At 37.7% G+C, this 27,936-nt stretch overlaps 1 protein-coding gene across 11 annotated transcripts; it reads left to right on the top strand.

The window, feature by feature from the left end:
* Positions 1-375: 375 nt before the first annotated feature.
* On the top strand, positions 376-27,326 carry CCP110 (centriolar coiled-coil protein 110). 11 transcript variants are annotated; one of them, XR_012656498.1, is made up of 16 exons: positions 388-657; positions 3,500-3,649; positions 5,273-5,401; positions 7,290-8,916; positions 10,034-10,161; positions 11,009-11,198; positions 11,898-12,034; positions 12,498-12,614; positions 14,075-14,176; positions 14,381-14,497; positions 15,043-15,122; positions 16,166-16,228; positions 18,018-18,077; positions 18,676-18,758; positions 24,436-24,561; positions 24,741-27,326. XR_012656498.1 is itself a non-coding variant. In XM_075069248.1 (15 exons), the coding sequence occupies exons 2-15, from the start codon at positions 3,512-3,514 to the stop codon at positions 24,791-24,793; spliced, it is 3,018 nt and encodes a 1,005-aa protein (XP_074925349.1). In that variant the 5' UTR covers positions 376-657; positions 3,500-3,511; the 3' UTR covers positions 24,794-27,326. The 11 variants fall into 11 exon arrangements, 9 of the variants coding, with proteins under 9 accessions (XP_074925349.1, XP_032656073.1, XP_032656072.1 ...); XR_004376478.2 differs by having other exon boundaries at positions 394-605; positions 10,994-11,198; positions 24,741-24,820; XM_075069248.1 differs by lacking the exon at positions 24,436-24,561 and having other exon boundaries at positions 376-657; positions 11,009-11,192.
* The last annotated feature ends 610 nt before the right edge of the window (positions 27,327-27,936 follow it).

Below are 27,936 nucleotides of genomic sequence, written 5' to 3'. Positions count from 1 at the left end.
GCTGGAACAATTTGTACAGTGGGGGTGCTAAGAACCATTGACCCAAACTGCAAACCCTGTATATGATGGAACTTCAAGCCAGGAGGTGTGATGGCATGCCCCACACCCCTAGTTCCAGCACTTATGAATCAGGGTGACTCTGGGAATAACAGCAAGGGAAGCAAGATTTCCTACAGCTGATATAAAATGGGAGTCACCTTCATATTTAAATAGGAAGAGCAGTACAGCCTCTACCCCAAACTACAAATTCTTGCATGCAATATTCCATATTGAGGCAAGCAGCCTAGGCCCAATAAAGCATTCCCAGCATGCAATCCTCTGTGTCAAATTACGTGAGGAAGTGGGTGCAGGGAAGTGTTGCATGCTGGGATTTGTAGTATCCATCTCGGGTCACTCAGCTGAGCAGCTCGGTTGGTCGCCTCCACCCGGAAGCTCTGGCAGGGTGGTGGGAAGACTCTGGAGAGGGGCGGAGTGCGGCGAGGTTTGCGGTTGCCAGGAGCCCGCTGCTCTCTGGCGGGGAGCGCCGCGGCGCGCTCTGTGTGGGGAACCAGGATGCGCTGAGCCCGCCAGCAACGTATCCACGCTTCTTGGGGGCCTCGTAGCAGGTACCAGGCTGAGGGCGGAGCCTGCCCTGGCAGGGGGACGGGGACACACCAGGTGTGTGCCGGGGCCCTGCGGCTGAGAAGTGCGACTGATTCCGGCCCTCCTCCCCCAACCTGAACCTGAGGGGCCGACATCTCCGTAAGGGCGGGGGAGGTCAGCCCGAGGGAGGAGGGGGGCGGGTTTGGCGCGGGGGATCGTCACTCCTGGTTTAAAATGCTTTAGCGTTATGTGGTGGGGGCGGGGGCTCTGCCCTGACAGCTGCGCTTGGCGCACCGGCGCGTGTGGGGCCGCTGCTGTCTCCGCACTCCGAGGAAGAGGCGAAAACTGACACGGTTCCTCGCCCCACACACACACCCCAGCCACTGAAAGCTGCCCCCCTGTGTGACTCGGTGTCAGAGCTGGTTATGTGCTCGGCGCTGTATAAGATGAAGAGTCCTAGTCCTGCGGAGCTTGCTTTCTAAAAGGCAGCTGTAACAAGGCTCAGTGGGAAAGTTTTAGTTGAGGAGGGGGGTGAGTGTTGTTCTGTTGGGAGTGGGTGGAGAAGGCATTTGACTCATGGGTTAGTGCTGGTGGACTTCACAGAAAGAGCAATTCTTTTAGGTGGTGTTTGGATGAAGAGGGCATAGGGGCTGCGAGGAAATTAGGAGGCAGTTTGAAACTTAAGGAAGAGGCATCTTGGAAGAAGGCAGGAATGAGAGGGAGAAAAACACAAGGCATGCTAGTCCTGCTTCTCCTTTTGAGTTTCTGCTTGGCTGTGAATTTTTAATCTGGATAGGGCCTGCCACCATATCAGCATTGGTGGTGGTTTTGAATGGAACCAATTTTATAATTTGTGGGGAATTTCCAGGTTCCATCCAATTTGCTAGAGAGCCTGAAATTTAACATAGGTCGTTGGGGTTCTGCCATAATGAGACCTGATCAGGTAGCAGGGAGATGAGGTGATGGAGAACTGACCCCAACAATCCTGAAAACAAATAACACACAAAACCAGTTACCAGTTGAGAATTTTCTTTTTCTTGGCTGAGCAGTTTTTAGCACAAGTAGAATGGTTGCTTTTGTATTCTTCATAACAGATTCAGTGACTCAAATCTTAATTTCTTCTCCGCACACTTAATAATTTGAGGGCTTTAGTTGAAAAGCCCACATACTGGGTTCACACTGGGTTTTTTGATAGCAGTGTTTCAATCACTTAGCACAGAAGGACAGTGAATTTATATTGTGCAAGAAAGGGAGTTCTGTGGATAGGGAACAAGCAATTTTGGGAGTTGTAGCAGAATTTTCTTCTCTTCCTTGGTTCTGAGCTCATGCACTCAAGCAGAGCAGGTTAATAGCTTATCAACCTAAGAATGTATTTTCCCCTTATATATGTTGTAGGGTGGTTTGCATCATAAGTAACGCACAGTAATAAGAGGCACTACTTTTGCCCACAGCTTCCAGACTTCCCTCCTCCCAGCCTCAGAATTGCACAAACTGTTGTATAGAAGATGTAACAAAACGCTTTATGATATGTACCCCGCCCTATGTAGTAAAACTGTAATTCCAGCAGCAATTCTAATAGCATTACCATTAGGAAACAGGAGTAACGTGTACTTGTTGGTTATAATTCCATTTTAGGATTCTAGTAATCGGTGGGGATTTTGAAATAACCATATTTTATATTTGTGAGAACATAAATCATACAAATGTAATCAGGAAGTGGGAGGGGATTGGAAGGAGGATTTTGTGCATTGATGAAAAGATGGGGTAAAGAGATAAGAATGGGGGTAATATGTCTTTGATTTATTTGTTTAACCATGTGTTTTGTTAATTAAGGTACATAGATTTAAAACTTGCAAAAACCTGTCATGGGATTCAGGTGATGTACAAATCCTTCAGGCTCTAATTTTCATGGCTTTATGATGTCCTCAGGATTTACCAATGGAATAACTCTACTGGTTCAGTATGTACATGTCAGGGCATATAATTCATTATTTTCCTCTAGGTTCTCACTAGTGCTTCTCAATCACCTGTATTGGAAATGGTTGTTTTAGGTGTTGATTAATTACAGCATCTGCAGACATATGTGTTTGCCTTCTATTGTTAACTTAAGTGGTTTGTTTATAACAGTGCGTTCCGTATTGCAGATCTCTAAATGGTACATCATAATCGAAGGGAACCATCTATTCTTGTGATTACATCATGAACATTTATATTGAGCGGCCTATTTCTTCCCTCACCCAAAAAGGCATTCAAAGGAGGATGAACTTTTTGTAAAACAATACAACTGCATTAATCTTAGATGCATTGAAGGCACAAACAATATAGTTTTGTTTATTTTCTAAACTATTAGTTTAAAAAAAAACTTAGTTACCTTCCTATAGCAAAGCTAGTTTGAGCCTAAACGTGTTTACAGTCTTAGTTTGTTTTCTCAGCTTACTCTCAATCAAATACATGCTTTTTTTTCTTCACAAGTAACAATAACAGCATTGCCACCATCATATTTTTAGTACTAGTTTTTCTGATGTTTCACTGTCAAGGTTGTAAAGAATGGCTCTGTCAAGGGAGAACTGTAGAGTAACAAGGGTTACAAGTGACTTGGTACCTCAAAGCCTCTTTCTTCAGCAACTTAAGGTCCCAGTCCTGCTCCCACTGAAATCAATAGGAGTTTTGTCATTGATTTAAAGGAAAATCAAGCCCTTTATGAAACAGCAGTCTCTTAGGGACGATTTAATTTGGGGTTGACAATAGCACAGATTATAGTAGTAGTAGTATTGGGGTTTTTGTTTTTGTTTTTTGTTTCCGGTGAGAGAGACAGAAACATAAATTGTTCTCTAAAATGTGTTATTTTCTAATTCTGTAAGCCAAGATTGTCATGTGTATTGCTGTATTTTGTATTCTTGGCAGTAATATTGTGCAGCACAATATTAAGATGGAGGACTATGAGAAGTTCTGTGAAAAGCATCTTGCCAGGATCCAAGGAGAGTCAATTCAAAGGGAAACCTCTTCATCTGCTCAGAAGAATATCTCACTTATTCAATTTCATGGCATTCCTGTGCTTTCACCTCTGGTAAGATTCCCTTGCCAATTAGGCATTTGTATTCAAAAAGAAGAAGACAACCATTTTTGTTGTTATTTCTATCTAGATAAGATAGGACCAACCTTGAGTAGTACAGGAGACCAGTACTTGTCTGTAATGTCGAGGCTCAAAACCAAAATGAAGGTGGCGGGATAGGGGGATTGTCATACAATGTAGTACAAGAGGATTTTGTCATTGAACAAATTAGATTGTGGTGCTTATGAGTTTGGTGATGCGTGCTGGGTGGACTCTTTTTCTTCCCTTCCTGCTATACCCAATGGTTTTTCTTCTCTAAAGGCTGCCCTTCCCCACTCAATAATACCCTCCTTTCTACAATATTCCACTTCCGCTATACCTATCTTGCACCACATCTACCCTAGTGTATTTCATAAACCGAATTCTAACGGCTGGCAGTGGTGTAAGTTATAGTGTAAAAAGGGCATAGGTATTCTTTACCACCGTCATTTAACTGATCCTTGACACTACAGCTACTACTGGTGGAGCTGGACCAGTAAGAAATTAAGGCTATAAAACTGACTAGCATAAACAAAGACAAACTTGCAACACAGCTATATATGTTCTCTGGCAGGGCGCCTCCAAGTCTTTTTCTATACAGAAGGTTTTCTGAAATCTTCTCACTGTTGCTTCTAGTATCAACAAAGCTACACTAGTTCAATGGTGTGAGGATCTGAGAAAAGTGTCAATGCAGATGCAGCTCCCTTTAAACTGTTTCCTACTCTGTTGTAGGACTCTGAGTACTCCAGGTTCTGATTTCAAAAAGTAAACAGGGTAACGTTTACTTTCAAGCCTTTTATTCTTAACTACATTTCCTTGCTCTTAAATTATGTATGTATGTTTGTGTATATTTATCATGTGGAAAACCAAGTAAATATTACTACTAAACACTTTCTTTTCAGTTGAAAAAAATGCTGATTTACCAATTATTTAACATTATTTGGGCTTGTTTAAAATAGTACTGGATAAAAAGAAATAACACTGGGAAAACACATGGGGTGATTAAAGAGAATTTAGCTTTGTAACTTCTTTTATTTCAGCAAATGCTGTTTCTAGGACAATGAAGGGAGCTAGAAGAAAGTAAACTGGAGCAGGAAGAGTGATTGATTTATAAGAACTTGGAAGGGACTTGTATGTTTAGATTTGAAATTCACCTATAGTATGATGGGTCAATGTGGAGATCCCACATCCCAGCAATTAGACAAGGCTTACGGGTAGAAAACTGGGGTGAGAGTGGCCATTTGGATGCTTGTGCGCTCTGTATACACCATTAAAAAGATCTCTTTACCAGCTCTGCATAGTCTGGTGTGGAAGGCCATCCAGTGAGAGGGTCCACATGATCAAGTATTGAGTGGATCCTGTAAAGCTAAATCTCTCTGCACTTCATATGCATATGCTCCAATTCTTGGGCTTTATGTGGGTTGAATAAATTTTCCCTGGCTTGCCAAAAATGTTTATGATTAAAAAGAGACTAATCTTCAAACTACATAAAATCTCCACAAACATATGTACTCTCCCATTACATAGCAAGTTTTTAAAATATTTCTTATTTAATTTTGCTTTTCGGTAAAGAAAAGTCACTGATACTTTGGTTTTCAGCTGAGTCTTGAGAGAAAAAAGGAAATGCAGCAGGATAAACAAAAAGCACTTGATGTAGAGATCTGGAAGCAGAATTCCAGGAAAAGAGCTTTACTGAATCGTGTTCAGGAGATCCTGGAAAACGTGCAGGCAAGTTTGATGCAAGGTTTTTTTAATTAGTTGTTGTATGAAAATGTCTTCTCTATGCAGTCCAAGGGTCACTGAAGGCTAGTAAGATCTCTAATATAAACTTGCAGTTACTAGCAGTTTACTCTCTTTAGACCAACATTTGCTAGTAATTTATATCATATGACCTGGTGAACAATTACAGTGAATACACGTAATAGTTTTAAATAATGTTGTTAAGTTTTCAGTTGTGGTCCGTGCTCAGTTTGGTATCTGTAAAAATCAGCTAGTTTTTGTGGTACGGCTATTGTTTTCATAACACCATTTAAAATAGCTAGATAGATTTCCTTCCGACTGGTCACTACTATAAAAACTGTTAACTAGTGGCATTACCCCTTTTTCCCCCTGAAACTAAACTTTGCAAAATAAATAAGTGCTGGTGTATGCTTTGAAATTTATATTGTAATTATCTTTTCTTGTGCAATGATGGGACTGTTCTCAGGGGTTAGACAGGCAGATACTTTAAATTAGTAGTTCTCAACAAGGGGTCTGGGACCCCCTGGGGCCATGAGCAGGTTTCAGGGAGGCCACCAAGAAGGGCTGGCATTAGACTTGTTGGGGCCAGAGGTAGAAAGCCAAAGCCCGACTGCATGAGGCTGAAGCCTGGGGACCCAAGCCCCACCACCCAGGGCTGAAGCTGAAGCCTGAGCAACTTAGCTTCGTAGGGTTCCCGGTGGCATGGAGCCCTTGGCAATTGCCCTGCTTGCTGCCCTCTAATGCTGGCCCAAAACCCAGTAGTTGTGGGCCATGGAGGTTTTTATAGCATGTGGGCAGGCTTAGAAAGAAAAAGGTTGAGAACCCCTGCTTTACATATTTTTTTCCTAAATAGGTTTCTTAAAAGAGTATAGTTTGTGTTTTTTAGTAGGATGTAATGAAGCCCTTGAACTAACCCACCAGCTAACTGAACACAGTTTGCATTGGGCTTAAGCTTTATTACTGAGGTGGCAAATGTAATCTGTTGAGCTTCTTGTTTTGTTTACTAATGTGTGCATGGAAACCATCATCTGACTTGGGATTTGAAAGGTAGACCAGGAGCATATGTTGAGAATACAAAAATAATGGTTTGCTGCCTTCTAGACCTCCTGCAGTTATTGGGCACTTAGGTTGATACAACTCTGACAACCTTTTATTCTTCACTTTAAATACCCTGTTGTCAATAGCTGCATTGTTACCTATACCTAAAGAGGACTATGAATTTATACAAAGGGGCAGATAATACTGAATGGTCTATGCTCTTTTTTGTGTTTCTGTGTGTCAGTTGCTTGCCACAGAAGCAAGCTCTGGTTACATAATAAAACCAAAAAGGTTTTCTTGTATGTCCATAAATTTCATTGAGAATTATGTATGTACTTTTTTGCATAATGCTTCTCTTAATTGGCAATGGGTTACTCTGAGTTGAAGTATATTTAATGTTAATGTGGAAGTTATTTGAATTACATGTCTAATAAATGCCAATGATACATTTATGTAACATCCTATTGTCCCGAACACTGTTCTTTAATTGGCAGCCATAATGTTACTTAAAGAATATATGTTCAAATATCTGTTTTTCTTTTAATATAATTTTTATCATAGGTGGTTGGTCTGATTAAAAACTTCTGACTAAACCAAACATTAAAATATATTTGTTGCATACTCCTCAAATTACCTTTGCCAGTTGGAAAGGTCCTCTTCTGCATCATAGACTAGTGTAGTTGCCATAGTTCCGTTCAAGTTGGAAAATGCATGTTGCATTAAAGTGACAGCAATCTAATTTTATAGATCAGAAGGCATATGTACTTAATCTTAATTAGAAAACAGAAGGGCTTTATTACACTGAATTGACATAATAATTTTCAGTTTTTCTTTGCAGGTCAGAAAGGTGTCTAGTATGAGCAATTTGGATCAGTGGGAGTCTGAGAGTGGTCACTCTAATTCAGAATCAAAAGCCTCAAATGGCTTCACAGTGCTATCAAACATCAATTTGCCAAGTTCTATTGCATGCTGTGGTACTACAGACCTTGAAAAAACGTTGGAAATTATGCCAGCAGACACTGCTATCCAGGTTACATCAAGTGGAATAGACTCAATTAGAAGCACAGAAGAACATATTTCTCCTGAACAAAGTGAGAGCAACCTCTCAGAAAACATTGCTTGCCCAAAGGTTACATCTCCTGATAAAACACAAAATATGACTACCTCAAATGCACATGTAAACCAAGAGCATACGGAGGTGCCACCAGCTGGTGAGGAAGTACCTGATCCTTATGTAATGAGTCTTCAAAACCTTCTGAAAAAGTCTAGGGAGTACATAGAGAGAGAGCAAACCAGACGTAGCATAAGAAGTAATTCAAAAAGAAGTGTTAATGAAAATCATTCAGATAAAGAAAATGATGCAATTAAAAGAAATGTGTCTGGGAAAGAGAGAGCGAGGTTTACAGGTAGGAGTTGTACTCCTCTGACACTTGATAAACCAAGCCTTAATAAATCAAATATTCTTCTCCAGGGTGCCTCTGCCCAAATAAATAGCATGAGTACATCAGCTTCACCCAGCTTTTCTAAAGTGGATATACCTACAAGAGCTGGAACACCCCCAGTTTTGGATTCGGATTCAGATGAAGACTTTAAAAATATCTCTACCTTTGATCACGACACTAGTATTGTCAGAAGCCTTACAGGTTCTTATGCCAAATTACCCAGCCCGGAGCCAAGTATGAGCCCTAAAATGCACCGAAGACGTCCAAGACCTTCATCAATGGGACACATAGTTATCAATAACCCTGTGAATGCCTATGAATTAAGCCCTTTAAACAAGGGAAGAGCAATTGACTTGATCATACAAGATGTCACTGACCAAACCAATGCATCTGAACCTGTGCCAAAATTCACTGCTGACATCACTGCAGTTTGTTCCAGCAAAGCTCATGTTGTTAACAAGAATTCTTCAGAGACTTCAAATCACATGTGTCAGCATTCCATTAGTCAACTAGAGAGCAAAGGAATGATGGTGTCTTCCATAATGGAGGGAAAGCTGGATGGTAGAAGGCCTTACAAAATGGACAGTACTACTTGTACTGTAACTCCAAATTTGCATGAGTCATATGCAGTCAGTCAGTCGATGGTGACTCAAAAGCTCATAACTATGAATGGAATCAAGCCAGATAGTTTATTAGAAAAGACCAAAAGTAATTCACCCGTGGAACTCAATAAATCTTATGATGTAGAAAATCCATCTCCATTACTGATGCAAAGCCAGAATAAGCATCAGCAAATGGATACTCCAAATGTTTCTTCTGGAAATGAACACTTTGTAGAAAATGGTTTTGAAAAAGTAAAACGTAGGCTTGATTTAGATATTGATAGCTCACAGAAAGAGAACAACCCATATGTTTTAACAGATGGAACAGAGGAACAAGAGAAGTGGAGGTTGCAAGACCGAAGATGCCCCATAGGATCTGTTTATGGTAACAAGAATAAAACCTCAGGCAGTGGTACCAACGGTGAGATAATGTTTTCTGTAGTCAGCCTTTTTCCAAGTTGGAAAGTTATCTTAAGTTAGAAATTTCATTTTTAGAAAATAGGCCACTGTCTTTCATCTGCACCTTAGTTTTTTGAGTATTCCCCTAGCTTGTGCATCATTTATGATCAAATGACAGGATACATTTCTGTATTTTTAATCCACTAAACATTAAGTAAGGTCCTGTAGTAAACCAGGTTTTTCTGAAACAGGGACACTTCTGAAATTTTTAATAACAGAAAGAAAATCTAAATGAATTCTTGTGTGCCAGGGAAAGGTCAATAGGGCACCTAACATGAGTATGGTGGGCAGGACTATGATAGAGCAGTTTTTTGAGTTCTTAAAATGTAAGAAAACAGATGCACACTGCAAGTAAAAACATACATGCATTAAAATATCAGCTACAAGTAACTTCAATATTACCAGGATTGGTGTTCTTCCAATTCAAGAATAAAAATTTCTTGTGTGTCTATTTTTCTCTAATGAAGTCTGTAAAGGAAACTATCAAAACTAAGTGGAATAAATATTTTGTTTACTCAAGCAAGTAGTCATATTCTTTTCAGAGCTAGTCTCTGCATGTAACTGCTTGAATCTGGGATTGGTCAGTGCCATTTATACTATCCCATCCATGGATGTGCTGATCTCAGAAACGTGAATATGAAATAAAAGAAAAATATTCTACTTCATGTGTTTGTGGAAATACCAGCGGTGGTGTATAACACCTAATGGTAAAATGTATTGAAAATGTAGAGATCTGTTTATCTAGCTTGCAGAACACTTAGAAAATCTAAGAATATATGATTAATGCTTTATGATCAGGGCTGGCTCCAGGCACCAGCTAAAGAAGCAGGTGCTTGGGGCGGCACTCTGGCCGTTCTTGGGATGGCACGTCTGGGTCTTTGGCGGTAATTCAGTGGTGGGTCCCTCAGTCCCTCTCGGAGCAAAGGACCTGCCGCCGAAGAGTGGAGTGGTGCAATTGCGCTGCTGCGGCTTTTTTTTTTTTTTTTTTCGCTTGGTGCGGCAGAAGACCTGGAGCCGGCCCTCTTTATGATGCTGTGTTTGTTTGTTTGTTTGTTTGTTTGTTTTTTTTTTCTTTTCAGAAGAAGAGATTTTGAAAAATAAACTCTTGGCTTTTGAAGAAATGAGAAAGAGACTTGAAGAGCAGCATGCACAACAACTGTCAGTACTGATAGCTGAACAAGAGAGAGAACAGGAGAGATTGCAGAAGGTGAGGGAACAAGATAGGAAAATGCTAAGATGAGGTGTTTAGGGTTAACTGCTCAACTTGCTATTTTAGTATAAGGGACTGAAACAATATAGTCTTTCTCTGCGTGTCATACTCAAGATGGATATTTAATAAATCTGTCTGAATTTGTGGGAGCTCTTTGAAGAATGACTGTGAAACCTTCGCTGAGCTTCCATGTTGGTCTGGCTAGCAGCATTTAGAGCATTGAGAAAACTCATGCAGCAAAAACAGGAGGCTTAGGACTAGTCTCTGTTTTAGTATAGAGATGAAAGGGTATTCCCAGGAGAGAGATGTATAACTGATGAATGCTTTCGTTATCAAACTGCAAAAGGCAAGAGATGCAATGGGGACTTAAACCTATCCTGGAAAAGCTAGACAATTACTGCACAGTCAGGTATTGGCTTGCATAACATCTTCATGATTTATTAAAACAGCCAAAAGGGAAAGGAAGCCAGATGTATATATTTGGGAAAGCCTGAGCTGCTGGGTTCCTTGCTGTATATTTATTCAGCACATCTGTTTTTAAGTGCAATTATATCATTTCTTACATAGAGGTAAGTGGAAATTAAGATGCCTTTAGATCAATGATTTTTCAACCTGTGGTCTGCAGACCCCTGGGGGTCCACAGACTATATCTAAGATTTCCAAAAGAATTTGCACCTCCATTAGAAAAATTTTAGGGGTCCGCAAATGGGGAAAAAAGGTAGTAGTTAAACTGCCAATGTTGTATTGAAGCTTATACCAGGATGCAATTGCTTGCTCAAAATGTATTTAAATTCCATTGCGTAGAATCAAAGATCTGGTTTTATTTCAGACTTTTAATTTGCAGGAGATAGAAGAGCAGGAGAGAAGGTTAAAAGGAAAGAAGGGTGCTACAGCAGACACAGAAATACCCAAAATGACTATCAGCAGTGGGATGGAATTGGAGTGGAGAAAAATAAGCGAAAGTGGCTTGTTGGAAACAATGCTGACTCAAGTGGAGACAATCCATAACACAAACTCGAACAGCACTGGTAAAAGTAGGGGGCAAATATTAAAAGTTTACTGGGCACTGTAAAGCAGAATATCCCAAATGTACTGGCTGGTTCATGGTATTGATGATGGTAGCATCTGTGCTTCTTCACTGGTTGGAATCTAGTCTAGCCAGGAAGTACTGAAAGTTAGCACCTTACAGCTGCTGTTTAGCAGTCTATGTAAAAATTTATTAGCGGTCTTAGCAAGCTTATGTCCACTTTGCAGGATCAGAAACTACTACTGTAATAAAATTTTGAAAGTACCTTCCTTGGTCATATGCCTTTTGGATAAGATCTGGTATAGTATCGTTTTACTATCTGACATGCCATCTACTGGGGACTTCTTCACACACTAGCATAGTGGTGGACCTTTTCCACTTCGATTATGATATTTCTACATTTTGAATAAGAATATAGCGCATACAACACAAGGGAAAATGCTAGCAGCAATTTTTAGTCCAATATATATCCCAGTGTAAAGTAAATTCAAGAAAGATTTGGTTTTAATATAGAATGTTAGCTGTTTATCTCTGTACATTTAAAAAAAAAAAATTTCAGATGTCATAAAACTAGATTTGTGTGTGTGTGTAACTGGTGCATGATGTGTAACTATTTGAATAGTAGTTTGTGTGCGCAGGCTTCCTGTTTAGTACTCCATTTGTTTAATACTCCATTTGTTTAATCATACATTCTGCTTTCATATAGGTTTTGCCAACACTAACATGCCCAATAGTTTTGGTTCAACAAATGAAGCTCCATTCTATCTCCGGGGACCATCTGGTAGTGGAATGTCAAAAATGTCAGCATCCAGGCTTATTAGGGCCAAAACCAGGTGGTCTCAGGTGTGAAAAATTAATTGACTTAAGCTTTTCTTTTTCTCTTCTTTTAATTTTTTTCCTTAACCATCTAATTCTGTCAGGACAACTGCTTCTGCAGGTACACATTAATAACTTCCAAACCAAAACTACTAATTGATCCACAGTTCTTAGATGGATTTGTACTAGCAGACACAAGAAGAGAGCAGAACAATATTTTTCTCATTACAGTACAGACAAACTAATCCTGTAACTACATCTTTATTCTGTTAACCAAGGGGAGTTCTGGCTAGCCAAAGTGTATTTGGCAAAATTTAATACCTGGCTGTTAATACAAGATAACTGTACAGACATTTTTGTTAAACAAGTAGCAATCAATTTAACTTAATTTATTTTGAGAAATTTAAAATTCAGAACTTTTGTTGGATTTGATATAGAAAATCTCTTAATTTTAATCTCTCTTTTTTTTTTTTTCCCCCTCTCTTAAAAGGCCTTCAATCCAGAGATGCAAATGAAGTTCAGTAAGATCACTGCCTTGGCAAAGGGATTTCTGACTCGTAGGCTCATGCAAACAGAAAAATTGAAATATCTTAGGCAAACCGTAAAAGTAAGGAGATAACTGTAAAGATGCTTGCTTTATGCATTTTTCCCCCCTTCCTCCTGTTGGTTTCTGCCACTCCCTTTCAGCTGACAAATCAGATCTAGACTTTTCGCCAGAGCACAAAATTCATTTTACTTTGAGAATTAACTAATGAAGTTAGTAGAATGAATGAAGTTTGAGAATTAACTAATGAAGTTATAGTTAATAGCTATAAGTAATATAGCTCTGTCCTTTTTAGAGAACGAATTAACTACCCAAAACATAATTGTGTTAATTGTGTTGTTTATTGCATGCTGTGTACATATCACTTTTTATAGTGTCCCAATAGTACGTTTTCCTGTGCTTTTTTTTTTTGAAGTGAGCTATAAAACCATTCTAATACAGACTGAAGTTGGATAATTCTTTCTTAGATATATTCTTAATTATCTAGCATGCAAACTGTCAGTTGAAATGAACCTTGCATGGCAGAATATACCTTATTCGGACTTTCATATCTGCTGTCTTAAAACTTTTTTTAATCCAACTGTATTTTTCCTGGATCCTGAGTTAGTATGGAGGTTTCCTGTATCAAACTTGTGCTGTGATTTTGCAGCTTTCTAAATTTTCAAATAGCTAGATGCTAAAATTAGAGGCATCATCTAAGGTATTCTATTAATGTCTTCAGTCTGCCCCTCTGTCCCTAATTAATTTCATATGAGGAGAGGAAGCTAAGGACAAGGGAGTGGAGAAGGGAAAAGAGAGATGAATGATTTACCCCATGACTCCTGTTGCTTGTCAAGGCAGCAGTAGGGAAATATAGTGAAGTGGAACACCATCTCCATTAATCTGAATATTTCTTGGGTCTAAGGTGGTATATTTAGTATTAGTTGCTTCTGTACAGCACAAGTGTGGAGAATGGTATGCGTGTGTGTAGGTACAAAGTAAAAGATGTTAGACAGAATACAGCATATAGGGGAACCCAATCTTGCAATAGTGAGAATGCTAAGTTACTTCTGCTTTATGACAGGAGTTAGGCCAAGGAGGAGATTGTCTAAAAGCCCCATATTTTTTTTTTATTTTTATTTTTTTTAAGAGAATCACGGTTAAATCCATGTCTGTTTAGCTACCTCCAGTCTCTATCTACACCAGGGAATGGCAACCTTTGGCACGCAGCCCATCAGGTTAAGCCCCCGAGGGATCTGCTGGCCGCCACTTCCCGCAGTCCCCATTGATCTGGAGTGGCAAACTGCAGCCACTGGAAGATGCAATCAGATGAACCTGCAGACTCGCCAGGTAAACAAACTGGCCCAGCCTGCCATGAGGCTTACCCCGGTGGACCGCATGCCAAAGGTTGCTGATCCCTGGCCTACACTATATCCTTTTCCTCTGAACTTTTGAGATTAAGGGAGCAGATGTATAAATGGTTTGAGATTTACTTCCACTCAGTGCGAAAGATTAAGCATAGTACATAATCTTTCTTTTTATAGGATACTATGGAATTCATAAAAAATTTTCAGTCTGAAGCTCCCTTAAAGAGAGGAACTGTTTCAGCGCAAGATGTATCCCTACAAGAAAGAGTGATGGCTCAAGTAATGTATATTCTAAGCTTTTCTTTTATAATTACTTCATTGTAAAAGAGAGAAATTATTTTATCTCTGACAGAAATATCTGAAGACCTCAGAGGGTCAATATTTGAAATGAAAATTTTAACTATGGCCATTTTGTGCTGACATGGGGGGGTTTAAAATGTAGTTTCACCAAGAAAGCTTCATAAAAGCTTTGATTTATTTCAGCTGCGAGCTGCGCTGTATGACATCCATGATATATTCTTTATAATGGAAGTATCTGAAAGAATGAATATTCTGCGTCATGATCGTGAAGTTCGCAAAGAGAAAATGCTGAGGCAAATGGTATGTTCCAAGTTTTTATCCAGTTAGGAAAAGGTATGTTTTTGTCATTAGTTAAGTATCTGTTGTTAATGATTGGAGCAAGATACAGATTTTTTTTTTCCTGACCCAGTAAGAAAAATAAAACCTTTAGCTTTTGAAAACAATCTTCCTGATAATTAATTGTGTGGCTTTAGCTGTGGTACTCCAGTAGTTAAACTTGTTCAGAAAGACTCCAGTCTACAGTAGTGACTTGGTGCCTGGATGCTTCCAAAATGTACATGTGTGCCTGTCTCGAGAGAGAGAGAGGAGAGAAATGATGGAATTATTTTGATAGCAACAGAAAAGGTGCACATAACTTTTTTTTGTTGGTTTTTATTTTAAATTAAAGTTTGAAATGCGCCCAAAAAAAAAAAGCTATGTCACCATGTAAACTAAAGAGTTGCATTAAATCTTTTAAAGCAGATTTTATAATGAAAAGTGACAATCTTTTAATTAAGGTGGGTCAGATGGGGCAACTGTAATAAAAATAGTAACAAATATTAGTATCCACTTCTGTGTTTTTGTAGGCTAAAATAAAGACTCCACGAGAGAGGGTGACGCTTTCGACAGCTACACAGAAATCTCTGGATAGGAAGAAGTACATGAAGTATGTATGTGTTTAATATTTTTTGGTAGAGAGAATTGGAAGGAAGGGAGTTGTTTGAATACAGCTGAATCTTTTAGCAAAATGGTTTCTTACGGATTTTGGAAGACTCTCATATTTGCTAGAAAGTCTTTATATGTAAGATTCCTTTTTACATAAGTGTATTAAATTCTATTTCTTTATAATGGCATTTTTTTTAATATAGACATTCAATATATTTGTTCCCATGCTGAAAACAAGATAAACACTCATCTTGTTCTCTGTACCTACTGGCTGTTATCTAATTTTCTCTGAAGTCTGATCACCAGAATCATGGTTTATGTTTATCATTGTCCAAATACGCTCTGTATTTGCTGTAACAACTCAAGTGAATCACATTACTGCAGTAATGTGGTGTTGGTGACATTCCTGCTGAGTTAGCATTAATGATCCAATGGTGCACCATGGCTGTAGGGAACTTTTTCCCATCTGAGATGCCATCCTTTGGATAAGGTAAAATTTGCTTGCTTGTTGCCAATAAAATCCATAACAGCTTTTGGAAAGATAATGGTTGCCCCACTGCCATGACTGTATTACATTTAGGTAGCTGCATCCTGCCTACCAAAATTTCCTCTAGTTCTCAATTGATATAATATTCTTCACTCTGTCCTGAGCTGTGTGTAGTGTCGCTATGTGCTGTTAAAGTGCTGTTTCAGTGATGAATGAAGTGACTCCTGTGTGACTAGTCTGTAGTTGGTTTGCAAAACATGAGTGCTGTATTTTTGTTGTTTTCATGGCTTTCTCCAAAATTAGCTTTGTATGATAAGAGATACATGCATGTTGGTAGGAGTGCCTTGTGGCATAATGGAGACAATTGCTTCTGTTTGTGTTGCAGTTGGAAAGTGTAGTCTGTACTGTACATAATTTTGCCAAAAGAGTTGCAATAATACTGTTTAGGTGGCTTCCTTTTATTTTTATAGCTTCTTGTCTGACAATTTTTTATAATTTTTTTTCTTAAGAAACGTTTTAAGAGTATTTTGATACTTAAACTTTTTTTGTTTCATTAGGGCTGCAGAAATGGGAATGCCAAATAAAAAATTAATCATAAAACAAAATACTCCTGAAGCAAGGTCAGTGAAAACTACTTTTTTGTAATTTACACTAAAATGTTCTTAACTGTTTTATAATGCTAGGTCTATTGACTGCTTGCTTGCCATCAGCTAGTCACCTGTCGTCATTGCCCCTGGGTAACTGAGAATGCACAGGGCTAAACTATTATATGAAAAGTTATTCATTTGCCTACAGTTAATAAATAGTACTTTTCCAGCTTCAGTTTCTCAAGATTAATATCCTCAAACATGACCTTTCTTGTCTGTTTGTGTTTATTTCACTCAGTCGGTCCAGTTCCCAAGTTTCTCAAGTGTTAGGTGCAGTGGTAGCATCTTTAAGCAAATGCTTGATGCTATTTTTAAAACAGTATGATATTGTTCTCTCCACTTCCCCAGCCATGAACCTTCATGTAGCGAGCTGTAGAAACGTCTCAAAATGGGGGTTATTTAAAGAGATTCTCAAGCTTCAGCAGCGTTCTTGCCTCTAGATTGTAAAGAGTGAGAGATTCATGTCTTGCACCTGGCCACTATCTTATGCTCTGTGTTAATAAACTAGTACTGAACTGTTAGAGGTGCTGTCTTCCCGATGACGTCTGTCTACACTAGAGGATATTGGCTAATACCAGTTCAGATGCTTAGAATGATGTATGTACGCTATTTTACAAGCAGTGCATAAAACATTTCACAGGTATGCCCTCTACTGGTATGATTACATCATCTCTGAGCAAATCTTAAAAATAGCTTTGCCCACTTGATTTCAAACAGTGTCAGTGTTAGTTTGATAAACCTGAAGCACTGTAGCTGTACTGTTTAAGTGGGGCCTCCCAGGACAATCCCATGACCACAACTAAGAGCCACTGGTCATGTCATTGCCAAACAAACATAGTTGTACAAAGCAACAGAGAGTCCTGTGGCACCTTTAAGACTAACAGATGTATTGGAGCATAAGCTGTCGTGGGTGAATACCCACTTCGTCAGACGCATGCCCACAAAAGCTTATGCTCCAATACATGTGTTAGTCTTAAAGGTGCCACAGGACTCTCTGTTGCTTTTTACAGATCCAGACTAACATGGCTACCCCTCTGATAGCTGTACAAAAAATTTAATTTTAAAAAAATTACAAAAATAATAAAAGCAAGATCTGTCTTCCCAAGAACCAATGCGTGAAGTTGTTGATGCTATTTATTGTGAATTGCAGGCCAGTTTGAGCTGCAGGGGCAAGTTATGGCCTCTGCCATGGCACATGTGTAGTTCTGCCCCCACAGTGTGTGAGTGTTGCTCTACAAACACAACCAAATAATTCAAATAAACCACTGAGTGGAGGGGTGGACAGGAGGGCAGCATCATAGTACTCGGTGAAAATATTTATTGTTCATATGAACCTGCTCCAGGTTTCTTACAGGAAGCCTTGTGATAAGTACAACAGCTCAAAGCCACAGCAAATGTTGGAGGAGGTGCTATGTGTGGGTCTGCTATACCAGGGTAATAAGTATATGCACACAGAACTGTTGCAATAACAATTGGTGCTAGAAATGCGTAGCTGCTCTGTTTCTAAATTGAAACAGTTCAGTCCTTTAGTATAGACAGTTGTAAAACAGAGTCCTTCTTTCTGTCTCTGAAGGCTATTTCAGTGCTTTTCTTGAGTTTTAATGGTTGCCACGCACAACTGGATGCTCTCTGCATTGGCAACATGTAACCAAACACTGTGCTTGCTTCTTTGGGATTCTTGGAATATGGAAGGCAATTTATAAAAATCAAACTTATTTAGAAACAAAATAGACAACACTAATACAGATTTTGTTTTTAACAGAGTACTTCAGCCAAATCAAGGACAAAATACTCCAATTCATAGGCTTCTTTGCAGGCAAGGGTAAGAGTACTGTATGTGTTTTAATGCACAACTTAAAGGTTGAAAGCAAATGCAATATCTGAATCAAATAATTTCCAAGTAAGATCTACATGCATCAATGCAAATGTTGTTCAAATGCAAAATGGCTAACTTACAATTCATGGTGAGACAATTCTTAAAGTTCCTAGCTTTTGTTTTTCTTACATTGTAAAGGAAAAAATGCAGTGCTCTCATTCTCTGTTTTTCATTTACACTGTGTTCTGACATCTGTATTTGTAACATTCATTCCATTAAGTTTTGCTTCCACTTACTGAAAGTGAAATATGATTTTATAAGAAACACATACCTCCTAAATAATGCAACATGTACTCATTAGATCAGTTTCTTGAATAGAGTAGTAAGAAAAAAAGTATGCCTGGAGAGTTTCTCCTATTAAGGTGTATGCATAATTCCTAGTAATATTAATAGGAGTTTCACAAGTGCACATTCTGGAAGAGACTTCACTGTATCACTTACAGATGTTTTCATACCAAGAACAGTTTGATAGTGTTTTTCTTTATTGGATACAATCTCTGGATTTTAATGCAAGTGACTTATTAACTCTTTTATATTTAATTAGAACCCCTAAGACCTCAATGAAGGGGGTTGAGCAAAATAGAAAGAAGTCCTCAGAGAGCAGAGTGCCTAACAAGGCAACTTCAGGTGTGTAGAAAATGGGTTCTTGGATCTCTTTTAAAACGAAGATATGAGTGAGTTACTAGTATCAAGAAAATTTAAATGGGATATCTTGTTTTCCTTTTCTTGCTGCAGTAGCTTTGCTATAATATACTTTGACTAAGTGAACCATCCTTCTATATATGTTTATAAAAACAAAAAATGGGGGTAACTTAATAGTACACTTTCAAATTCTATCAAAGACACGTACAGTTTAAGATTACTGCTTAAATTCCTTCTCTCACCAAATGCCTGATGGCCAAAAATATGCAATTTTTAGTAATATACGTAAAAACCCACTAATCATAAGAGACCTGCAGAATAGAGTAGATAGATCTAGACTCTGACCCAGATATTTATATTTTATGCCATTTATTCCTATTTCTTAATCTATGGAAGACTTGTCCTCAGAAAGAAAAACTCAGAGGACATGACATGGATTTTCAGAAAATTTACTAGCAGGAATATTATATTAATTCTTCACTTTAAAACATCTTGTAGAATGCTATGCTGTATATTTGATATTAACAAAGAAGATTTGTGATCCTTTTCCCTCTGATATACCCAACACTGTGCATCTCAGTTTTAGATGAGGGGTAGTCCAAGTTCCAGATGTGTTTAGTGGCTGGTTGATTTTTTTTTTAATAAAAAGGGGTTTGGACGGAATGCCTAGCTATTCATAGATGTGGTTTTGTCCATTCCATGCCTCAACAAAATATTAGTTGAAGCAAAAATTTTCTAATACGTTTCCATTTTAAAACTTGAATGTAAGCAGTTGTGATTGATTAAAACAAAGTAAAATCTTTTTACTCAATTGGTCTTTGTCATCTATCTCAGAAATATGATTTAGGAACTTAATTCATGTAACTTGCTTCTAAAATTAATGCATTTATATGGTTGGGTACCTATTAAAAATTAGGAACATCTGGGATCCTATTCAGGAAGGAAAACCATGATTTTTTGGGATGCAACAAGTGAGCCATAGAACTCTATATGATTTTTCTATCCAATCTTGTTGCATATATGGGGCAAGTTCAAATTCAAACTCCCCACCCACTGCTTGGATACTAACTATTTAGCTAACGAGAGCTGACAAAAACACAGGTCAAGGTAGTCAGGAATTGTTCAGACTTGTAAGGTCACTAAATTAAAATTACAGAAACCATGCTCTGAAGAGTCAATATCCTGGCCTGCTTGCTTTAGCTAGTCATAACTTTCTTATGACATTTTGATACTCAGCAGTGAAAATAATCCCATTTATGATAATGGCTCCAAATTTTGTCTGGTCTGCTGCCTCCATGACCCTTTGATGAATTGCTGTAAAATTACTGTATGTCTCATAATAGCCATCTGACAGTTGTTTCTAACTGGCTATATGGAGGTGTGGTTTTAGTTATGTAGTATAACTATCTCCTTATTTCATCTAGAGTGTTGGAGCATCAGTGTTTCCAGGACATTTGTAGTATCAGCACTTCCAAATACAAATAATAAATCAGGCAATATCCATCTGTACTAAATTAACAGCAGTGCATTGCCAGATCATTATCTGGAAGAAGCCCTAACAAGTGTAAAATAAACTGAATATTTGTGCAGTATTAAAAAAGCTTAAACTTGAATTAATACATGTAAATAAAACTTGAATTATGTACATGTTTGAACTAAATCAAATAGTTTACCAAATTATTAACAGAACAATTATTCAGTTATAAAAAAAAATAACAGACTGTGTGTTAAAAAGATGCACTGTAAACTGTTTAATGTGGGTGAGGCAACAAATTGTTTCCAGGGAATGGTCACGCCCAAATAAACTAAAATCTTTTTTAAAAAATATATATATTTTTACATTAATTTGTTTAGCTTTCAGTATAATTTATGTTCTTATAGTTTATCTTACATTTGTGACTGTGCTCCTGAAAATGAAGACTCAGCACTGGCTTGCTCTAGGCAGAGTATAGGAATATTTCTTCCTGTAACTCTGCAAGTGCATGTCAGTACTGACTTGTTGTTTTAGTTTTTGACATTTCTTAAGCACAGACTGAAAATGACGTGGTGGCTTTGTTCGGGCTAGGATGTGGCAGTCAGACTTAATCTTACTTTTGACCCAATCAGAACTTGAATGTATATCACTAGATATGAAATGCTCATGTATCAGCCCATCTACTCTTTCCTCCCTTTTTTTTTTTCTTTTTTTTCCCCCTGTCGTCTTCATTTGAAATTCCATATCCAAAGCTTGGTCTTTCTCTCTTAATTACAACCACTGATTGAGTATCTCCTCTAGTATTTCACCTCTAGTACACAAAATAATTTTTCATTTAGGACCACTAATTGAACACTTCTGTTTTTGTTGTGTCCTACTTTTGCCTTTAATATTGAGCTTTGGAAAAAAAACTCAATTTCAAATTAAGTGTCTAACTCCTCTAATTCTGGATCTGCGTGCCCACTTCTCTCTTGGTTAAGAGAAAGAGTTGGGTTTTTTTGTTTTGTTTTTTTTTTTAAACTGGAATACTAAACATACTGGGCTGGTTTTGAAATCTAGAATTGCACTTTTGCTGAACATAGCTGGTACACTTAACGGCAGAGAAACAATAAATAGCTTTCTACTTTTTCCATCAAGTATGTAGGTTGGGAGTATAGACTAAAAGCCAAAACCTTAAGGAAATGTCCTGGAGAAATTACTGGAAAAGGATAAACTTTTGATAATTTTTGCAGTTCTCTATCATGTACACAGATATTAATATAGAATTGTATCTCTTTTATATATATCCCTTGAATTCTATACGGGGGTTAACCTATAAAAAGATCAATTTGTAATAAATTCTGTGGACTCATACTAAATTTCTGTATAGCCCAATTGGTTTCATTCCTACTGAATTCTCTAAGAGTTTTCCATAAGGATAAGTAAAATAATCTTTCTATATACTCTCTTTCTCTCTCACATACACTCATGGCTATTAATTGTTGTGTAAATTGATTTTAATGGGAAATAAGACTGCTTTTTGTTTGTTAAAGGTAAAATCCAGATCATTGGTGAATGTAGTCAAAACTGTCAGTTTATTTCCTGAATGTAGGCTTTGATCCCATGTAGTGTGCACATGAGGGTTGAGAGTGTAGAGTTGAGGCACTGATAAGACACCATGCTCATCAGCCCTGTTACTTCATCTTATTGGACCATGGGTAAGCTGAGGGGTGCAGGTATTGCATGTTGCTGGGTCGGTAAGAACACTTTTGAGATGAGGTACAGATGTGGTAAGACCTTTAGAACTTCTGAAGCTGCCTTGCTCTGTTTCTTATAAGTGCACCTCTTAAGCACCCATAAGTATCCACTTCTCCTTGCTGCCAGTCAGAGTAACAGAACATACTAAAAATGGCATCTACTCCCATCATCCTATACAGTGGATTGCATGCAAGTACCTAAGACCTGGCCTTTCTCCACTCCCCTTCCCACCCTTTCAGCTCGCTGCTGAGCACTGTGCATATTTTGCTACACAGGTGTCTGGAAAATGTTGAGGCCTAGCCCTTTGCCCAGGAGCTTGCAACAACTGAGCCGTTAATCTTGAAACATGCTTGTTCCCAGCATGGTGGAATTCTTCCAGATTCACAAAATTGAGATATCTCTCTTTGTAGAGGCATAAGCTAAAATGTGACTCAGATCCTTAGTGTAAGAAGGACTCTGTTCGATGGCTTTTGTCAGGGTTCCCTCCCCCCTCTGAATTCTGGGGTACAGATGTGGAGACCCACATGAAAGACCCCCTAAGTTTATATTCTACCAGCTTAGGTTAAAAACTTTCCCAAGGCACAAATTCCTTTCCTTATCCTTGGACAGTATTGCTGCCACCAAGTGATTTAAACTAACATTCAGGGAGGGGCCACTTGGAGCCCTGTCTCCTCAAGCCCTTTCACCCCCGTTCCTGGGGAGGCTTGACAATAATATACCCACCAGATAGGTTAACAAGGTGAGCACAGACCAGACCCTTGGGTTTTTAGTGTCCTAAAAACCCATCAGGTTCTTAAAAGAAGAACTTTACTTTTTTTTTTTAATAATAATAAATAATAATAAAAGTACCTCAGTAAAATCAGGATGGAAAGTAATTTTACATGGTAATAAAAAGACTTAAAACACAGAGGATTCCCCCTCTAGGCTTAACTTTAAAGTTACAAAACAAGAATAAACCTCCCTCTTAGCATAGGGAAAATTCACAAGCTAAAACTAAAGATAATCGAATGCATTTCCTTGCTATTACTTACATCTAAAATGACAGAAATTGTATCATTTCAGTAGGAGCTGGATTACCTGCATGGTCCCTCTATTTTTGTCTCGAGGGAACACACAGAGAGCACAAAGCTTCCCCCCCCCTCGACCCCCCCCCACCCGATTTGAAAGTATCTTCTTTCCCTGTTGGTCCTTCTGGTCAGGTGCCAACTAGGTTATTTGAGCTTCTTAACCCCTTACAGGTAAAGGAGGGATTTTATGTTACCCTTAGCTGTATCGATAGATAGATAGATAGATATAGCTATATATCAAGAGAGAGAGAGAAAACACGAACGAATGAACACACAAACTTAGTCTGGTTGCAAATTTCAACTCAGACCTGTAATAAATTATCTCCTGAAAAGACAGTTTGTTATTAGGATTCAAGTATTCTCTGACTTGTATATTTTCCCTATCTTTGTTCTAGTCTGCTTAGGTTTATAGCCTCCTTCTTGGCATGGATGTAACACCTCAGGTAGTTTTGCTAGATACACTAGAGCTAAAGGGAAAACATACCCTCTTACTGTATGTCCACCTCACCTATTCCTATAGTAAAACCTGTTAGAGGAGCTTTGGGGAGGAAATTTCCAAGAGGATCTCCTCAGAGTTCCTTCTCTTGTTCGTGTGTGGTGGCGAAAGGAGGGTTTGTGTCCTCATCACCTTGAAATAAACTGGATGATGTTGAAGGAAGCTAGGACCATCTTCATGAAGGTGTTCTATTTTTTCCATCCCCTCCCTCATCTCCGCTGGAGCTGTGCTACCAGGATGACAACTCGTCTGCAGCTGTCTTGGTGAAAGTGGGGTTGAAAGGGGAGTTGATTTGTGAAAATTAAAATAGAGACACTGGGAGAAGAATGTGCACCTTGCTCCTGGTCTACTAACTGCTTCCCTCTGACCTGCTCAGGTTTCAATCCTCACCCTGTGTGGACTCCATGGGGTGGGGTGAAAGGGATGCTGTGGAGGGGCTGAACCCCTGTTCCCTTTTACATGCAGAGGGTTTCCTCTGTGCATGGATATTTGAGGTGGGGGGGAGATCAGGCCCATAAATAACTTACTGAAATACTACAATTAAAATTTAAAACGCTAATGTATTTAGGTTGTGCATTTATGCTTTGCATTGTTCTTGCTCAGTCTGTCTATCTTGGGTGGTTCTTAAGATTTTTCTGCCATTGAGGGTGGGAGTTGGGGTGGTGAGGAGGAATGAGTTTTTTATATTTGCCTGATAGGGATGTAATGTATTAAAATGATGGTAGATATTCATTGTATAATAGTGAAGAGTTAGGCAGCTTAGAATTGTTAAATGATCCATAGTAGTTAAAATGCTTAGCTAATGTTATATAATCAAGTGTTATAGTACAATATAGAAACCATCATCATTTCAAGTTTTCTAATCTTTTTAAAATTTATATATTGCAGTTATAGGTGTTTTGGAGTAGCAGGAAAGCAAGGGGAACAGTTACTGAGGAAGAAAATGCTATAATGTATAGTTATTTACAAGCCTTTTTACAAGTCGAATAACCTGTTTTATTCATACATTTTAAGGTATTTGAGATATAGAGTAAATTATGAAAAACTTTAATTTTTAAATCTATTTAAAAGCATATTTGAACAAGTTTGTGTATTCCTGTCCTTACATTTTGGGGGTTTTATTGGACAATTCTTTTATAAAAAGAACAGTCACAGTCATGAATGTTAACTTTTTGTTTCTGCTTTATTTTTAGGAGTATATGCAGGAAGAATCCAAAGAAAGAAGCCAAATGTTGTGACAATTTAAGACGTCAGCACTCACTCGGATGATAAAAAAAAAAGGCTATTCTAATGCAATAGTCTCTTCAGCATTGGTTCAGATCTTGCATCTCCTGTCTGTATGCTTTGAATTGACAAACATACACATTTAACATATTTTGCATATTTTAAGGACATAGGTTTTTATGGAATGATGTTAAGGTAATGAAGAGGGCTACAAATAAGTTCTTCTACTCATGAAAACAAATGGCATGTTACAAACCTGTTCAGATTACTGCAGACATATGTCCACATTCAAAATGCTCTGTTGTAGAAAAGAATATAGTGCAACATTGTTTATTTGTATCTTTTTGCCATCTCTCTGACTTATATACAGTGTCATGCACTTTTTTGTACTATAGGAAATATATTTACAATTGCAGTTCATACACATTAGTCTGTATAACTGATTTCCTATGTGTACATATTTTAGCCTTTTACCCTAAAATTAGAGAAGTAGAAAAGATAATTTATTCAACTGTAACAATACTGTGCGTTTTTCCTCTGTATGTTTGAGAGCAGCATCACTGAGTCTATCATTACATATGAATGTGCTAACCTTAATTTAAATACTAATGACAGATATTGTTACTCATTTCTGTTGACTGTTTGCAGACATGGATCTGAGTTAATTGCTGGCATAAACGTACAATTGTATTTACATGAATGAAGTTGCACCTGTTCTCATGGGTGGTGAATTTAGGCCACAATGATGAAACATTCCAGGCAATTTTTCCTCCATACTGTTTACTGAATTTACTAATTCCAAACTACATTTTGATCAAGATGAAGTATAATTAAGATGTAGCAGTTCTATGACACTGTACAAGAGTTCTAAAAGGAAAGCCTTTAATTGTCCTCAGCAGTCATACAGATGACTGTTTCACACCATTATGTGTCTTAAGGTTTTATTTTTGACATTCCTAGATCTACTTTACTGTCTAAACAAGTAACTTGGAACAGTTTTTTTATTTAAAAAAACAAAACAAAACAAAAAAAAACAACAACCTGTCATCAGTAACAGATCCAAACACTGAAGCCATGCTTCCATGTTCCGAGTCCCTAAAACTTTGCAAGACTTAAATTCCAAAACACATGTTCCTGTTTGCCCCTGTCTTTTTGGCTATTTCAGCCATTATGAATATGCTTCTTTACAGAGAGAGGCTGCTTAGTAATTTTAATCTTGATAACGAGCTTCTTTGAATCTTTCGTTGGTTTTCAAATAAAATAGAGAAAATCTTGCCCCTGTGTGTATCCATCCTTAAAGGCAGGTATTATTCAGTCAATAGTATACTTCTGATCCCCACAGCTTTAAGGGTGGTAGAGAGGAGGACTGTTTAAACAAAATAAAGGGTACATATTTAATGAAAATGTCAAATTTTACTGTTTCACTAGTATGTGTTTGCTATAACTTTTAATTTCGGTGGGAGTTAATCCAGGTGGACATTGGTATAACAGCAGACTTGATCCAAAATATTATCAATATTCATTAAATATCTCAATATAAAAATTAAATAGGTGGAAGGAAAAATGCCTTAATACAAAAATACATGTATGAATTAACAGAACTTGTATGGGGATGGCCTTAAACCTACAAGTTATGGTTTGCATCTACAAATCAGTACCTTATCCTGTACCTTTTGTTGCATTATTATAGGCAAATGTTACTTATCATGCAGTATTTTAAACTGAGACAGACATACTTGAAAAAGAGGCAATACTAATACGAAGAAATATTTAGAGGATTAACAGACTACTCAGTGGTTGTGTACTGTGGTCTTATTTGAAGGCTCTGAGGCAGATCCTCAGCTGGTCTTACTTTACACCAGCTGAAGACCTGCACCTATCTGTTTTAAACACTATTGTTCTTTAGTTTCCCACCATAATACAAAGATTTATTATGATAATCTGAACTTCTTGGATTCCTAGTCATTTTCAAAACTTTGTTTTTGTTCTTAAATTTTGCATTACCTTCTTTGTTGTTTCTGAAATGTTTTCCTCTACAAGACTAAGTTAGAATGACAAGTGAAATGCATCATATTTTATTAAGAATTCTAGACTACCTTGCAGGTTGCAACTTTAGACTGGCTTACTTGCTGTTGTATGTTAGTGCTAAAAATTGATTGTAAATGTTTTCTGTACTGTTAGTTGGCATTTGAGGCAATACGTAAAAAGTAGGCTTAATCTAAATATTTAAAAAATGAGTGTTCAACTTTTTGTTCATATTTCTTATCTAAACCTTTTTTACTTTAAGAATGTTCCAAAGTTTGTGTACTAAAATATCATAGCAAAATTTTTTTAACTTTCATAAGGCCTTCTTGACAAGTGCCAGAATTTTGTTTTTGTAATTTGATATATTTTGTATTTATTTTTACATATTTAATTTTCAATTCACTTTATTTTTGTGGAATGTAATGTCATTATTATAAAATGTATTTATTTTTTGTACTTTATTTCATTTTCACTAGTCTTGCCCCTTTCGTTAAATATACTGCAAAATAAACTTTTTTTTAATCTTTAAATATTTGCATTTTTCTGCATTAAATAAACACGTGAGAAATTCAGAAAAAGGGGACTTGAAATAATACAGGGCCAAGGCATCCAAATTATTGTGAAATCAAAGAGTTGAAATTTAAGAAGCAGCAACATTATAGCATCACCAATTTGATATGACACTGTTTCCACCCTGTCCTTCATTCCTTTTGCACTTAACTCCTGTGACTTCAGAGAGGATTCTGGTTGTTAAACAATGCAGGATTGGACCCTTAAATTGCTGCTTATTCTGAATGATTAATTACAAAATGTGGGAGAACAATGCAATATGAACAATATATATTTTATACTTAAAGCCAGAGACACAGCTTGCCTAACTGTGTGGTATTCACAGTGAGCTTATGGGTCAGAGCCTCATCTGATGTAAATTGGTATAGCTCCACTTATGCAAGTGAATGTGTTGAATTATACCAGCTGAGAATTAGGCTGTGTACATTCAATTGCAGAAGATGATTGCGAAAACGCTCCTTCGTAATTAAAATGGGAATTGATGGGCAATTACAGTGTTTGTTGAATACAAATGACAGTTCCATATGTGGCATTGTCTACATTGGCAAGTTCCTTCGCAGTAAAGCAGTT

Source organism: Chelonoidis abingdonii, chromosome 9 (genome assembly GCF_003597395.2).
Source record: "Chelonoidis abingdonii isolate Lonesome George chromosome 9, CheloAbing_2.0, whole genome shotgun sequence".
Lineage (NCBI taxonomy): Eukaryota > Metazoa > Chordata > Testudines > Testudinidae > Chelonoidis > Chelonoidis abingdonii.
Note: the sequence above shows the minus strand (reverse complement) of the source record. Positions and strands in the feature narration are given on the sequence as shown.

Bases quoted from the DNA above. Each gene is read 5' to 3' on its own strand.
- CCP110 (XM_032800176.2), top strand. From the start codon at position 3,512: ATGGAGGACTATGAGAAGTTCTGTGAAAAGCATCTTGCCAGGATCCAA. The intron at 10,162-10,993 runs GTGAGGGAACAA...GTTTTATTTCAG, and splicing joins AACAGGAGAGATTGCAGAAG to ACTTTTAATTTGCAGGAGAT. The intron at 18,759-24,740 runs GTGTGTAGAAAA...CTTTATTTTTAG, and splicing joins GCCTAACAAGGCAACTTCAG to GAGTATATGCAGGAAGAATC.